Consider the following 14,682-nt stretch of genomic DNA (forward strand, 5'->3'; position numbering starts at 1 on the left):
CTAAATTACAAGGCTGCACCTTGCAGAAGACTGGAAGATTAAAAAAAGAAGAAGAAGAAGAACCAAGTCACTCTGTGCCCTTTTACAGGATTCATTGTGAGTCTTAATACCTGTAGTGGAATTAGCAACAAATTGATTTGTTCAGCAAACTGAGGAGTTATATTCCTCGGGTTCAAATATGGGCTTCACAGAACAGCGGGAGCTATATCTCAAAGACTTAAATGTTAGAACTATCAACTCTTTTCTCTAGCCAAATGCAGTTTCTGAAGTTAACAAATAACTAATTCTTGGATGCTTTTAAGAGAAAAAAGATACATTCAGTCAAGAAAGAGACACAGCACTTTCAGTTCCATAGTTTAGCTTAGAAATAACCTGAAAGTTGTTACTATTGTGGCAAAATAATAAGAAGGGTGGTGGGAGTCTCAGGTGGATTTCGAAGTCCTGGTGTCACTGCTTAAAGATAAGGGCCTCATAGAAAGATCATTTGGCATCAGGAAACCCAAACCATCAAGCCAGGCAGAAGGATAGAGCGTGAAGAACATTTGGAATGTGTCTGGTGATGGTGCTGTGCTTTGGTGATACTACAGTCATTGTTGAGCCCTTTCTGTAGATACACAGAAACATTTGATTACACAGCAATTAGAGGAAAATAAGATGCTTATTTTTGAGGGTTGGGGATATAACTCAGTTAGTAGAATGCTTTCCTAACATGCACAAGAACTAGTTTTGGTCCTTACCTCCACATTAACTGGATGAATAGAACACATCTGTAGTCCTTGGGAGGTAGGGACAAGAGGATCAGGTCATCCTCAGCTACACAGTAAGTTCAACACCAGTCTCAGATGTATGAGACTAAGAAAGAAAAGGGGAAGAGAAAAGAAAGAAAGATGTTGCTTTTGAAAAGGTGGTAGGCACTCAACACCGAGAGAGTTCATTTGCATCGTCTTCCAACTCCAGGAAACAACAGAATAAGAACCGAGTGTTTATTATTGTCCAATGTGCATGGGCTTCTTCTCTAAATTCAATGACCATTTGCTCATTGCAAAGCAATTTTGACTTAACCAAATAGATAAAATCAAATGCAGATTGTGCACCTCAGCTGAGTATAAGCCCTTAGTACAGCCCTGTGCTCTTCTGTGAATAGTGCCAAAATGTGTCTGAAATCATACCTGTTTTATGCAAATTCATGTCTATGTTGAGCTTCCTGTCCATAATTCTCCTTTCTGTGTTTTCTAGGAACAGTATCAGTTTCTCTACAAAGTGGTCCTCAGCCTCGTCAGCACAAGGCAGGAAGAGAATCCATCCACCTCTCTGGAGAGTAATGGTGCAGCTTTGCCTGATGGAAACATAGCTGAAAGCCTGGAATCTTTAGTTTAACACAGAAAGGGTGAAGGACAAACCAATCTAAGCATTGTTCTCCTCTTTCTCAAACTAGAAAAATGAGTCAGTTCTGTTGTCTGTTTACTTCCCATGACATGACGGTAACTCATTCTGCTGCCAAATTGACACCATTAACAACGTGTGCCTTTTTGAAAGACTTCTTGTAATTCACTTATTATGTTTGAACTAAAATGATTGAATTTTACAGGATTTCTAAGAACTGAATTGTGGTATTTTTTTTCCATATTGATTTTAACAGAAAAATTCAATTTATAGAGAATAGGAATCACCATCCTTGGAAGATGTTTGTTTTTAAGTGTCAAATTTTTAGCTGTATTTGTAGCAATCATCAGGTTTGCTAGAAATATAACTTTTAATATAGTAGGTTGTAAGTAAACCACTTTATCCCCAGTGATATTCAACATTTTAAAACTGCAGTATTCATCTGAAGTAGAAGTGATCTAGTAACTTATGTAAATACTGCTCTGGTGTCTCCATGGACCAAATTTATATTTATAATTGTAGATTTTTATATTTTACTACTGTGTGAGTTTTCTAGTGGTGTGCTTGAGTTTAATGATGTAGTTTATTCTCTGGTCTTACTTACTCTACATGTCTTCTAAAATTATACTGTGCTAGCCAAGGAACTAACCCTGTTTCCGCATGTCATTTTAACTCTTGTGGAAAATAGAAAACCACTTGTTTTAAAAGATGTTTTTATGAGAGTAACACCTTACCAAACGTTCCTTAAATGGTTTTTATTCAAGAAACTGCAAAAATAAATATATTGCCATTGACTCGTGTTTACTTGTGGAACGTTGTGCTGGTCTATGTGTGGTAGAAAATTATGAATATGGGTCCCACTGAGAAAAAAACGAAAAGCCCAAAGAAATGGGACAGAGTATCCACCTGTGCTTCCTATGGTAGTTTGAATGCAATTGGCCCCCATAATCTCATAGGGAGTGGCACTATTAGGAGATGTGGCTTTGTTGGGGTGGGTATGACCTTGTTGGAGGAAGTGTGACACTGGGGGGCGGGCTTGGAGATGTCCTGTGCTCAGGATACAGCCCAGTAAGTCAGTCAAGTCAACTTCCTGCTGCCTTCTGGTCAAGATGTAGTCAGCACTACATCTTCCTGCATGCCACCATTCTCCCAACCATGATGATAATTAACTGAACCTCTGAAACTGTAAATGAGCCACGCCAATGAAATAGTTTACCTTATAAGAGTTGCTGTGGTCATGGTGTCTCTTCAGAGCAACAAAAACCCTAATGAAGAGGTGTTCCCTGTGGTACTCTGGGATCTCACAAAATTTTATGATGTTGAGTTCAACACAGCTGCTGGTGCTGTCACTACAAAATGTACCATTAAACAATTGGAACCCACTTGCTTAATAAATAGAACCACTATGTATTTCTTTTGCCTTATGGGATTGCCATGGCCTGAATATGCATGACTCCCCCAAACCCATGTGTTAACATTTCCACCCCTAGGTTGACAAGAGAGCAAAGGGTCTGTCATGGTAGGGGAAACAGAGGAACAGGAGTAGGAGGCTTTTGGGTATGCCATATCTTTAGGCAGGAAGCAGAGAAAGAATGGGAAATGGGCCCTGGCTATAAAACTTCAAGGCCTGTTCCCCATGACTCGCTTCTGTCAAATTCTATAACTTTCCAGAACAGCACTACAGAGTGTTCAAACACAAGTCTATGGGGGACATTTTACATTCAAAACACAACAATGTCCTTAAATAAGAGAGACCTGAGAGAGATCCCCGGAATCTTCACACAGTGAGAAGACCACAGCTGAGTATAAAGAATAATAATTTAATTTTTTTTTTAAAAAAGCAAGCTCTTGCCAGATCTTGAATCTGTCAGCATTTTGGCCTTGGACTTTCTGAGTTCTAGAACTGTGAAAAAGAAAATTATGTAGTATACAGATACCTGAGCATGGTATTTTGTCCTATTAGCCCAAGCTGGCTATGAAGAATTATCAGAATGTTGCCAAAAAAGAGCACCATGTGCCAGGAAGTGACAGAACTTTTGCTTCAGAGTCAAGCCAGGAATTAGAAGCTGCTGGACTTGCTATAGACTCCAGTCTAAACAAAGGTCAACCTAGTCAAGAGGGTGGAAACCAGAAAGACAGCCTGGGACCAGAAGGCCACACAAGAGTGGGAAAAAGACAGAGATCCTATGTTATCATTAGGATCCAAGAGCTATGCAGAACATTCCTGGAAGGTATGGCAAGCTTTCCTCATCTCTGGAATTCTTGTGGTAACAGTACATTGCAAAACAAGTCATAAATGATGATGCTGGATTAATAGGTCAGATGAGCCTCTGGCAGTCATCTCCATTCATTACTGAAACTTCATTGTTTCGTTACATCTGTAGCTGTTATCTACAGAGTTTAATGTGATAGTATCTTATTACTATGACTGCATTGTGATCACATAGTCTTTTGACATTGCTAACTGTATTTTATTACACATCCTTAATTAGCCTATCATTCTCAAGTTTGCAAAATATTTCACCTGGAATACCAATATGCTGAATGTGTGGTGTTCTGACACATTACAAATCTCCCTCTTTAGTAAAAGTTGAGATATTACAATCAGTAGCTTTAGATAATGAAGTAAATAAATGAAAACCACAACACCAGTATTAAGAATCTAGACACCATTGGCCTTAAATTCTAATTCACGAGTTTTTTTTTAACCTCTTAAGATAATTGTCTTTAAAATGAAAACAGGATTTGAAGGAGTAAGAAAAACATAGCGTGAAATTCAAATGTTTCATTACATCCATAATGATAAGAAATTCTAACTAATCCATCACCAGTGGTGGTTTCTAAACAGCTCTGAAGGCACAAACTGACCTTAGAGGATCTTTGCAGGTAGACTAATTTGAAATGCCTCCCTCCACAATTTTATTCATGCCACTCACCACAGCTCTCTGCTTCCTGTTTCCTTATTTCAGTCCCATGATTGTTATAATAGTTCTGAATGATCCAGAGAGAGATGGGCTGATGCAAAGAATTTATATCTTTCCTACTAACTTAGTTACTCTTATATTAAAAAATTATCAGCATTGACGTTTTAAAAATTAAGGCACTAAAATAGCAAATGCTATTATTACACTTATTTCAAGTAATTGCTTTTAAACAACATAGGAAGTTGAAATTATGCATTTCCAGGCTTTCCTTACGTGTGTGTGTGTGTGTGTGTGTGTGTGTGTGTGTGTGTGTGTGTTGTGTTTTGTGTTGTGTTGTTTGTTTTTAGACACTGTTAAATAAGAAATCTTCCCCAGTTTTCCTATGTGGTATTCTAGCTTGAAGCCCATGAGAACACATAAAAAGGCTAAGGGAACTAAGTAGAAAATACACACAAATAAAATTGAAACCAAGAAGAAAGGCTGAGAGCCCTGGAGTTCTTAGTGCTGTTCACAGAATCCACTTCCCTGCCACTGTCCTTAGGGCACCAACCTGTGGCGGATTGTTATTTAAAAGCCCAGCTTTGTTCCCATGTCCCTTGACACTCATCCAATTTACCAGAGGAACAGATGACCCCTTGGCAGTCATGACTGCCAAGGTTGAGTAACAAAATGCTTGCATCTGATTCTCTTGGGACATTGTCTTGGAACAGTGCCACCAGGCTGACACAAGACCACACAGCAGTGGAAGGAATTCATGGTCCTGACCCCAAACCCCAGCTTCCAGCTGATATCTAGATGGAGGTACTGACCGTGTATGAAGTGAGACATTGAAGTAGCTTCTCCTGGTCACCATCAACACAGTCCAAGTGACACTTCCTGGGACAGATAAGCTGTTCACACTGAGCCAGGCCCTAACTGCATAGTGAGGAGCCAGATGAGTGACTGACACTTTAAGCCATTGTACTTGGGGACTGATAAAAACCAGAAGCACGTTGGCAACCAGGTGGTCCTTTAAAAATATTTTTTTAGGTTGTCTCAGTGGCACATGAATACTAGCTGTTCTCACACCTTTTATCTTGCTCCCCTCCTGTGTTTTACAACATCTCTTCTGCTTTCTTCCCTGCAAGAACTCAACTCCATTCATTTTCTCTCCCTTTTAGTATTTCTCTCAACCTGAAGAGAATAAATCATTTTGCAAACAATTTGCTAACCCAACAAGATGTAACTTTTTTCTTGATTGGGACTGTCCTGTTTCTGTAGGGAGCTGTTTTTACCTATGCCAGTATTGGTGAAATTATTAAGGCCACTCCACGTAGTTAAAAGGAAGATTTATTTAGTGGGTAACTTACAAATGAAGGGATAGGTAGGTCGTGGGGTATGGGGAAGGTGTATCACAGTCCAGCGGTGTTCTCTGGAGCTCTGCTCGGTCAACCTCCACCATCAAGGGTCCAGAAACAGAGAGCGCGCTGGCCCATCCAGATCTCAGGTCTCCAGGTGCCTCCCTTGGCCCCACCTTGTAGGCATGACAGTTGCCGAAGCCTCATTGGGGGTTGGAACTTCCAGATCAAAGCTGGAATGGCTACCCACTACATGCCAGCCTCACCATGAACCAGGTTCAGGAGAAATGATATTATCACACTAGAGTCAAATGCCTGACTAGCTGTGCTTGACAATAGCCAAGAGTAACTGTCACTCAAAGAGGAGAGCAGTGGCCATACCACCTCACCAGGCTCTTCTAGTTCCAAGGTTTATGTGTGATCTGTTAATTTCATATGCATTGTCAATCAACAAAACTGGAAGGCTATCATACTATAGCAATAACTAAAATTGTAGAGACAAAGCCTCTTAATTACCTAACAATTTAGGACTCACTGCTGTATTTTGTCCTTTGTGCTAAATAATAAAAATTAGGAAAGATTGCTGAGACTAAAAGATTATAAAGAGGAAGAGGAGAAGGAGAAGGAAGAAGGCAGCATTTGATTGGTTCTCAACTACTAACATGTATTGTTGCAAAAACAGCCAGTATTTCCCAAGCCTTTTCAAGTCATGTTCTGGGCAGGTGGTGTTCCATGTGTAATGCCAGCACATGGAAGGCAGAAACAGGAGACCCCAGAGCAAGCTAGCTGGCTGGACTAGAAGAATGAGTGAGCTCTGGATTCAAGTGAGAGACTTAGCATCTTAGGAGGAGAGAAATCAAGAAATCACAGAAGGCACTCAACAACCACCTCAGGCCCCCATGTGTACACCTATGCATGAGCAACATGTCTACACACATGTAAATTTGCATACACTTTGCATGCATATCACATACATGTGTAAAAAAAGACTGAATTTCAAAGATATTCTTTGTAAAACAGATGGCTACTGAAATGTATCATCTACTTTGGGTGTCTTCAGATAATGAATTGTTTCAGTATGAAGTCTTACCACCCCAGGTAAGTCATTTAACTCTGAGACACATTTTCTCATCTGTAGAATTAGAGGACTCACCTCTACAACCATTTTAAACTCCTCCTTATGAAATATGGAAGTACATCTTTTTGAGTAGAATGAATCTTTGAAGCATCTTCCAAATATAAATCATCATCCTTCCAAATAAAATTTCAAAGCTAAAATCATAAATTTCGAAGGAAAAATGTTATTGCAAGAAAAGGGGAAAAATATCTATGCTTTTGAGCATCTACTTTGATAGGTGATAGGCATCTTCTTTAGCCTTTACACCAACCCTGGGCATTACCTCTACAGAAAGAAACAGTACTATTTATAAAACCAGTGAACTAACAGTGTCTCCTGAGTCTAGAACAAGGAAAACTTGGCAATAGTGATACTTCATTGGTATGATCTGGAAGAGACTAAAAGATGGAAATATGGAAGATATGAGGATTAAGTTTACCAGAATAATTACATCAGAAGTTCATATTTGGGGGGTCAAGTATACCAATCACACTTTGCTAATAAAGTTTTATTAGGACAGTCATATTGTCTATGGCTCTTTTTGCCTTGCTGATCCTAGAAGAGTAATATGCTTCTATGCTTAGAACTTATTCATGTATACCTTACCTCCCTACACACACACACACACACACACACACACACACACACACACACACACACCACACACTGCTACCTTTATTTGAAAGCTCTGAAGGAAAGCTTCATATTGAGCCAGGTGAGTCTGATTGCTCCTGACTTTGTTCAAGCTCATTGTTGTTCCTTTCCTATCATCGCTAACAGACATTAGTCATTACACAGTAAAAATGCAGGGGGGTGTGTGTGTGTGTGTGTGTGTGTGTGTGTGTGTGTGTGTGCGCGTGCGCGCGTGCTTTTCCCACCCTGACCCTTTCCAAATAGCACCAGATATTTTCTTATCATATAACCCATGCATAATACTAGATGATCTCAAAGGAGGAACTAGTTTCACATTCCAGAAGAAAAACACTTGAAGGCAGATGGGTACTTAACAGAGTTTTAAAGCCAAAACTATTTCTGTAAAGAAGCAAATCCATTTTACTTGAAATATAATCTTTTTATAAGTTGGAGATTATGTGCATATATTTGCACATATACATATATGTGTCTACAAATATATACATATATGTATATATCATAGATCACACACTCCCAGTGTATAAGTTCCTGGTTTTCAGTATCTTCAGAGTTGTGCCATTGTTAAAAGGTTTATTAGTAGTCATTCCGTTTTCCTCTCAATTCTCCCAGCACTATATAGAGATGTGTTTTTCTGAATGACACAACATGAAATTACACAATAAGTGGCCTTTTCTGTCACAGAATACTTTGTGTTCATCCATATCATATGTAACACGTACCTCATTTCTTACTATTGAGCAATAGTCCATTGGGTGGATATTTCACATTTATTCATTTTTTAACTGGTGAGATATTACAAATAATGTTCTTATTAATATCCAAGGACAGGTTTTTTATAAGGATTTCTCCATTGTTCTCGATTATTCTTCAATAATCCTTTCAACATCTTTGTGTCTACACTAACATTCATTATCTTTTTTATTCCTGCCATTCTCATGGGTATAAAGCAGTATCTCACTGTAGAAGTAGTTTTAATTTTTCATACTATTATTAAACTTTTGTATATCTTTAGGGAACTGCCAAATCCAAACTTCTGAACACTATTAAAATTGGGTTATCTTTTTCATATTGAATTATAACAGCTCTTTATATATTCTAGCTACATATTCTTCCCTAAATAAATGATTTACAAAAAAAATCTGATTCTCTGGGTTCTTTGGAAGTGTGCAATTTTATTTTGTAGCACTTTCCTTGGAAACTCCAAAGTTCTTAATTTTTATTTTGTCCAGTTTGTCTATTTTTTTTCTTCTGATGCTTGTGATTTTTGCTTCAATTACTTAATAAACCATTGCCTAATTCAAACCCATGAAGATTTATGACTATGTTTTACTCAAAGATTTTTACAGTGCTAACTCTTTTTTAGAATTTTTTAGATGCATTCTTAGTCAGTTCTTATATCTTCTATGAGGCAGTGATCCAACTTCATTGTTTCTGGTTATTCATGTTTTCAATCATCATTTGATGAACAGGTATTTCTCTTCTGTAGCTAGAGTTTTCCCACCTGGCCCACAGTCAGGACAAATCTCTGTCACCCGCCAGTCCCACAGCCTCTCAGACCCAACCAAGTAAACACAGAGACTTATATTGGTTACAAACTGTATGGCTGTGGCAGGCTTCTTGCTAACTGTTCTTACTGTTCTTACAGCATAAATTAATCCATTTCCATTAATCTATACCTTGCCACATGGCTCGTGGCTTACCGGCATCTTCACATGCTGTTTCTCATCATGGCGGCTGGCAATGTCTCTCTGACTCAGCCTTCCACTTCCCAGCTTTATTCTCCTTCTTGTCCCACCTATACTTACTGCCTGGCCACTGGCCAATCAGTGATTTATTTATTGACCAATTAGCAACACATTTGCCATACAGAACATCCCACAGCACTTCCCCCATTTTTTTTTCAAAAAGGAAGGTTTTAACCTTAACAAAATAAAATTACATATAATTTGGGAATTTGGGCGTAGCTTCTCTTACTACTTCCTGCTGGAGTGGGGCGCTGTATCTTATGGGGACACTAAGAAAAATTTTAGGATTATGGAATAGTCCATGAGGGTGTATCGTCTGAGCCAGTTGCCTTCAAACCATTCTGGATGTTGGATCATCTGGGCCTTGGTGTCATCGGAGACCTTTCAGGGGGTCTTGGCTGGTCAAATATGATGTATCTTAACCTGGAACAAATCCATAGCCTTTGGCTTTCTTGTCACATGGCTCGTGGCTTACCGGCATCTTCACATGCTATTTCTCATCATGGCGGCTGGCAGTGTCTCTCTGACTCAGCCTTCCACTTCCCAGCTTTATTCTCCTTCTTGTCCCGCCTATACTTCCTGCCTGGCCACTGGCCAATCAGTGATTTATTTATTGACCAATCAGCAACACATTTGCCATACAGAACATCCCACAGCACTCTTCACTGAATTGTCTTAGCACACTTTTTAAAAGGCAATGGAACAAATATGAGTGTCCCTTCTAACCTCTCAATCTTATTACTTTTTTCCTTTTTGATGCTGTTGACATTGTTTTTCTAAAGCCACTTTTGGTTCACTGATTCCTACTTTACAGAAAGGCAAATGCTGTAAGTTATTCCTGATTCTGCAGTTTTTCCGAATTGATAAATTCAGATATTTTCTTTTGTATTCTTTTCACTATGTCTTTGGATTTCCTATGCAGTTCTTGGAGATTCTATGCAAATAGAGTTCATTTTCTTCCTTTCAAATAGATTTTTTTAATCTTATTTTGTTGCCTAATTGCCATGGCCTAATCCCTCAAAACAGATTGAATCACTGTGGCCAAGTGACAACATTCCTGTCTTACTTGTGGTGTTAGGTGAAAATCAATCAGTATTTTGCCATTAAATATGATACAAGTTGTGGGTTTTTCAAAGCTATCTTTTATAAGGACATCCCTTTCTATTCTTAGTTTGTTATGTGTTTTGTGGTGGATTTTTCGGTTTTGTTTTTATCGTGAAAGGGTGCTAGAGTTTTTCAAACACTTTCTCTGCTTGTAATAAAAGGATAATGAGGACTGTGAATTTATTGTATCAATTCTGTTTTCTAAAAATTCAAGAGAAAATAATTTTCAAAAAAATTTTACTAAATAGATCATAACTTTACAAAAGGCATGAAACATTACTTTTGCAATTGTAGATATGTCAGTCTAAAGGTGTCTAGCAGAGGCCCTGGGTGGAGCTCTGGGAGTCCAATTAGCGAGAATGAGGAGGGTTTATATGAGCGAGAATTGTTGAGACCAAGGTTGGATAAAGCACAGGGACACATAGCCAAACAAATGGAAACACATGAGCTATGAACCAATGGCTAAGGGGTCACCAACTGGATCAGGCCCTCTGAATGGGTGAGACAGTTGATTGGCTTGATCTGTTTGGGAGGCACCCAAGCAGTGGGACCAGGTCCTGTGCTCATTGCATGAGTTAGCTGTTTGAAACCTGGGACCTATGCAGGGTCGCTTGGCTCGGTCTGGGAGGAGGGGACTGGACCTACCTGGACTGAGTCTACCAGGTTGATCTCAGTCCTCGGGGGAGGCTTTGCCCTGGAGGAGGTGGGAATGGGGGGTGGGCTGGGGGGAAGGTGAGGGGGGCCGGAGGGGGGAGAACAAGGGAATTCGTGGCTGATATGTAGAACTGAATTGTACTGCAAAATAAAATTAAAATAAAAAGGTGTCTAGCAGAATCAATTTGAAAAATACAAAAATATAACTACATGCAATTTTTTCTGGCAAAAAAATAGTAGAACTGCATTTGCTGATATGTTCTTATAAATAAAAGAAGCACAATAAGTTAAACTATGATCATCATCACTTTTATATACACAAAAATACACAATAGGCTTATTAAAGGTCTCTGTAATGACTGGCATCTTCTACTCCAAAAGTTTTACTAAAATAGAGATTTGAGTTTTAAAAACACCATTGCATTAACTTACTCAAAACATATGCTTCATGTTTTAAATGAGTTATGCTCAAAACACAAAACTTCATGCTTTAGCAAATTGATAAGCATGTTTGTCATACACAAATTGACAGCTTTGATGCCTAAAAAAATGAATTCCCATTTATGGCTTGATTGTGCTCTGTGTATTAAATACAATGCCTTCTGCTTTAATCCGCTCCAATATTGGCCCATAGATCTCCTTTGTAAATGGTCCCATTAGGCCTTTGGCTTCAATTTCACCTAAAAGAAAACACATTTTTTGATTTTCAATTTAAAGGTGATGTTAAAGATCTATTTCCATGTCAAGAGTCCAACACCAGGGCCAACTGGTATTGTATTCCAAAGTTAAGGTGTTCAATCTAGATGTAACAATAAAGAGAGAACATGGAAAATTAAAATTTGAAATTCTTTACAGAAAGTCCCAACTTAGACCCAGAGAGGCTAAGTAAAAAGAAGGGCTCAAGGGGGACACATGATGTCCCTGGACTTTGTGGGTGGGCTGTGGCGGGTGGAGATGGGAATAGGAGGGATCAAGTCGGGAGGGGTGTGGAGGGAGAGAGGACAGGGAAAGATGACCGGCATGGGGGAAGCATTTGGGAGACTATGTGGAGAACGAGTGCAGTGGAAACTCCCTGGAACGGAATCTACGACAGTGACCCTATGGAGGAATTCTAGTAAAGGGGCATGTGGAGCCTGAACCAGCCTTCTTCCGTAACCAGGCAAGGCTTCCAGTCGTGGAACTGGGATACCAGTCCAGTCACAAAATCTTTGACCTTCAGTTTGGCCTGCCTGAAAGATGTGCTGAAGTAAAGGAAGCGGAGAACTTGTGAGAGTGGCCAACCACTCTGGTCTAACTTGGTCTAACTTGAGGCCCACACTATGAGAGGGCGGGTTCATAGGGACTCACAGAGACTAAATTGACAATCGGAGAACCTGCATGGATCTGTGCTAGGTCCTCTGCATATATTTTATGGTTGTGTAGCTGCTTCTTCTTGTGGGACTCCTAACGGTGGAAACAGGGTTGTTCCTGACTCTTTTGCCTGCTCCTGAGACCCTTTTCCTCCTCCTGGGTTGCCATGTTCAGCCTTGATATGAGGGTTTGTGTCTCGTCTTACTGCATCTGTTATTTTATGCTCTGTTGAAATCCCTGGGAGGCCTGCTCTTTTCTGAAGGGAAACAGAGGAGGACTGGGACTGGGGGAGAGGGGAGGGGATTGGGGGGAATGAGAGGAGTAGAGGGAGGGGAAACTGCTGTCAGGATGTATTGTATGAGAGAAGGATAAAAAAAAGGGGTGGCTTTATGGATTTCAAGTCTGTTAATGGAGTAAAAACATTAAGAACAAGTTATTCTTAGAATGTGAGCTTTGTCCAAGCTAGTGATATGCTTTATGACAGTGTGCCACAGTGCTGGGAAGTAACAGGGAGTCACAGACACCAATCAACCACAAGGTCACCCAAGGAAGCAGCTGATACTCTACAGGGGCCTGTGTGGCTGAACTGCGCTTTTCAGTTCTTCAGCTCTATTTAATGTATCTTCCCTTAAAGTATCTTCAAACTCACAATAACTATTCACAATAAAAATGCCACTGTAAGTCATGGAACACCTCGGGAATAGTTGCTCAGTGTGTATAAGATGCTAAGATATGAAAATTAATAAACCACAGTCTGTAACCCTGATGATCTACAAATGAACACCTTCTGCTAAGTCAGAGCGACCACTCCCTAAAACTAGAAACAAGAAGGGAGGATTTTTAAGAGTCAGAGGGGTTGAAGATACCATCAAAACAAGCCTGATTTTCCACTTTCAATATGAGGAGACCTTGGCCCACAGATGTTGAGCTATATCTGTTCCATCATTCAGAGGTCCTGTGACTGAGCTGGGTGAAAATTTGGTCTCATGTCAGGGCCTATGCTCACTTGTCACCGTAGTGTGGCCCCCATCCAGGTATCTTCCAAGACTGCTCATGTTCAATAAAGCAAACTCTTTGCTGTCTAGGCACTGGTTGACTTGAAGGTAAAGAGGAAACAGACCCAGTCCTGATGAGAGTGAACTTACCATCCAGCAACATTTTAGCTGCCATGGCTGTCGGTAACCCCACAGTTTTAGCCATTGCTGAAAAGCCATTGAAGTCTCCATAAACCACAAGATCAATGATCTTATTTTCTAAATGTCCAGAGGGATGCCTGATGCCAAAGCTGTCTCTCATCACAATCATATCTTTTTCTTCAGGGCCTTAAAACAAATGCAAACATTCTAAATCATCATTGTAGTTTAACTATTATTTGTATTTTATCTTTCTGCCCTTCTCTGAAGTTTCCCATCCAATTACCTATGATCTCTAGATAACCATTTATGATGCTTTTTACCCAAAGATCAGTGAAAACCTCAAAAAAAAAAATGAAAACTTTGACCACATTCGTTTCTCAGTATCGAGTAGTATGGTTGGTGTGACAAGAAAGATGGACACTTGCTCCCAAAACTATTGCTTTGGTATTTACCTAATACATTAAATACAAAACTCTTTTTTCCTTCTCATAGTTTCTGATTATTTCCTAATGATTTTTCTATTATTGCCTCAGCCCAGTGCCCTTTCCCTCTTTTCAAATCTCTCCCTTTCTGTTGCGTGGCTGCCACTCCCAAGACCAATCCTTTGGCCAAACTGTCTTGTGATTCTTCTTCAGCAATGTTTAGTGAAAACCCATAACCTACCATAGGAGAGTTTTGAGACCAAGTGCTTGGAGAATGCATCCACAATAGACTCTGCCTGAGGGACCTGCTCATCCCCCAATAAGCCCAACCTGAAAAGCACAAGTGTCTCTGTTAGTTCACAGCCTATGCATATTCTCTAGGGAGTAGAAAAGAGCTCCTGGGCTCTTAGGCATTAACTCACAAGTTCTAAGATTCACTTAAACTGGGAAATGGTAATAATAGGAACGCCTTAGCTTCAGAATCTCCCCAGATTCCCTGAGACACTGCTTCATAGAGCAGGGCAAAAGGGTATAAAAAAGCTCATGTTTTATGACATTTTAAGAGTTAATTTACAGATTATTTGTCTCACATTAAGTATACTTGTATGAATAATATTCCATAGTCACATGAACGAATATTCTGCAGTCAGTAGGGGAATACTCAGAGAAATCCCACTTTATCCAGGAACGGAGTGAGAAGATGCTTCAGAATAAACATTTTCCAGGTCATAATTGCCATCAGATTTCTTCACTTATCTACTTTTTTATCCCAATACAAACATAACACATTATAATCTCTCTAAGGCCAACCTAATGAGCATTAATTAGCTAATAAACAGCTAACTAATCAAAGACA

At 39.5% G+C, this 14,682-nt stretch overlaps 2 protein-coding genes across 8 annotated transcripts in view; one reads left to right on the forward strand and one right to left on the reverse strand.

Moving 5' to 3' along the window:
* The window catches only part of Ptprz1 (protein tyrosine phosphatase receptor type Z1), a 187,331-nt gene extending 185,154 nt beyond the window's left edge, over window positions 1-2,177 (forward strand). For all 5 annotated transcript variants that reach the window (XM_052720825.1, XM_052720826.1, XM_052720827.1 and 2 more), the window contains one exon: window positions 1,237-2,177. In XM_052720825.1, coding sequence (XP_052576785.1) covers window positions 1,237-1,377 — 141 coding nt within the window. In that variant the 3' untranslated portion in view covers window positions 1,378-2,177. The remainder of the gene's footprint in view (window positions 1-1,236) is intronic.
* An 8,307-nt stretch (window positions 2,178-10,484) lies between these two features.
* Aass (aminoadipate-semialdehyde synthase) overlaps window positions 10,485-14,682 on the reverse strand; it is a 55,924-nt gene continuing 51,726 nt past the window's right edge. For all 3 annotated transcript variants that reach the window (XM_052720830.1, XM_052720833.1, XM_052720832.1), the window contains 3 exons: window positions 14,068-14,156; window positions 13,414-13,590; window positions 10,485-11,598 (listed from right to left, as the gene is read on the reverse strand). In XM_052720830.1, coding sequence (XP_052576790.1) covers window positions 11,480-11,598; window positions 13,414-13,590; window positions 14,068-14,156 — 385 coding nt within the window. In that variant the 3' untranslated portion in view covers window positions 10,485-11,479. The remainder of the gene's footprint in view (window positions 11,599-13,413; window positions 13,591-14,067; window positions 14,157-14,682) is intronic.

The sequence above is a fragment of the Peromyscus californicus genome, unplaced genomic scaffold, assembly GCF_007827085.1.
Source record: "Peromyscus californicus insignis strain IS unplaced genomic scaffold, ASM782708v3 Scaffold_6__1_contigs__length_162567912, whole genome shotgun sequence".
Lineage (NCBI taxonomy): Eukaryota > Metazoa > Chordata > Mammalia > Rodentia > Cricetidae > Peromyscus > Peromyscus californicus.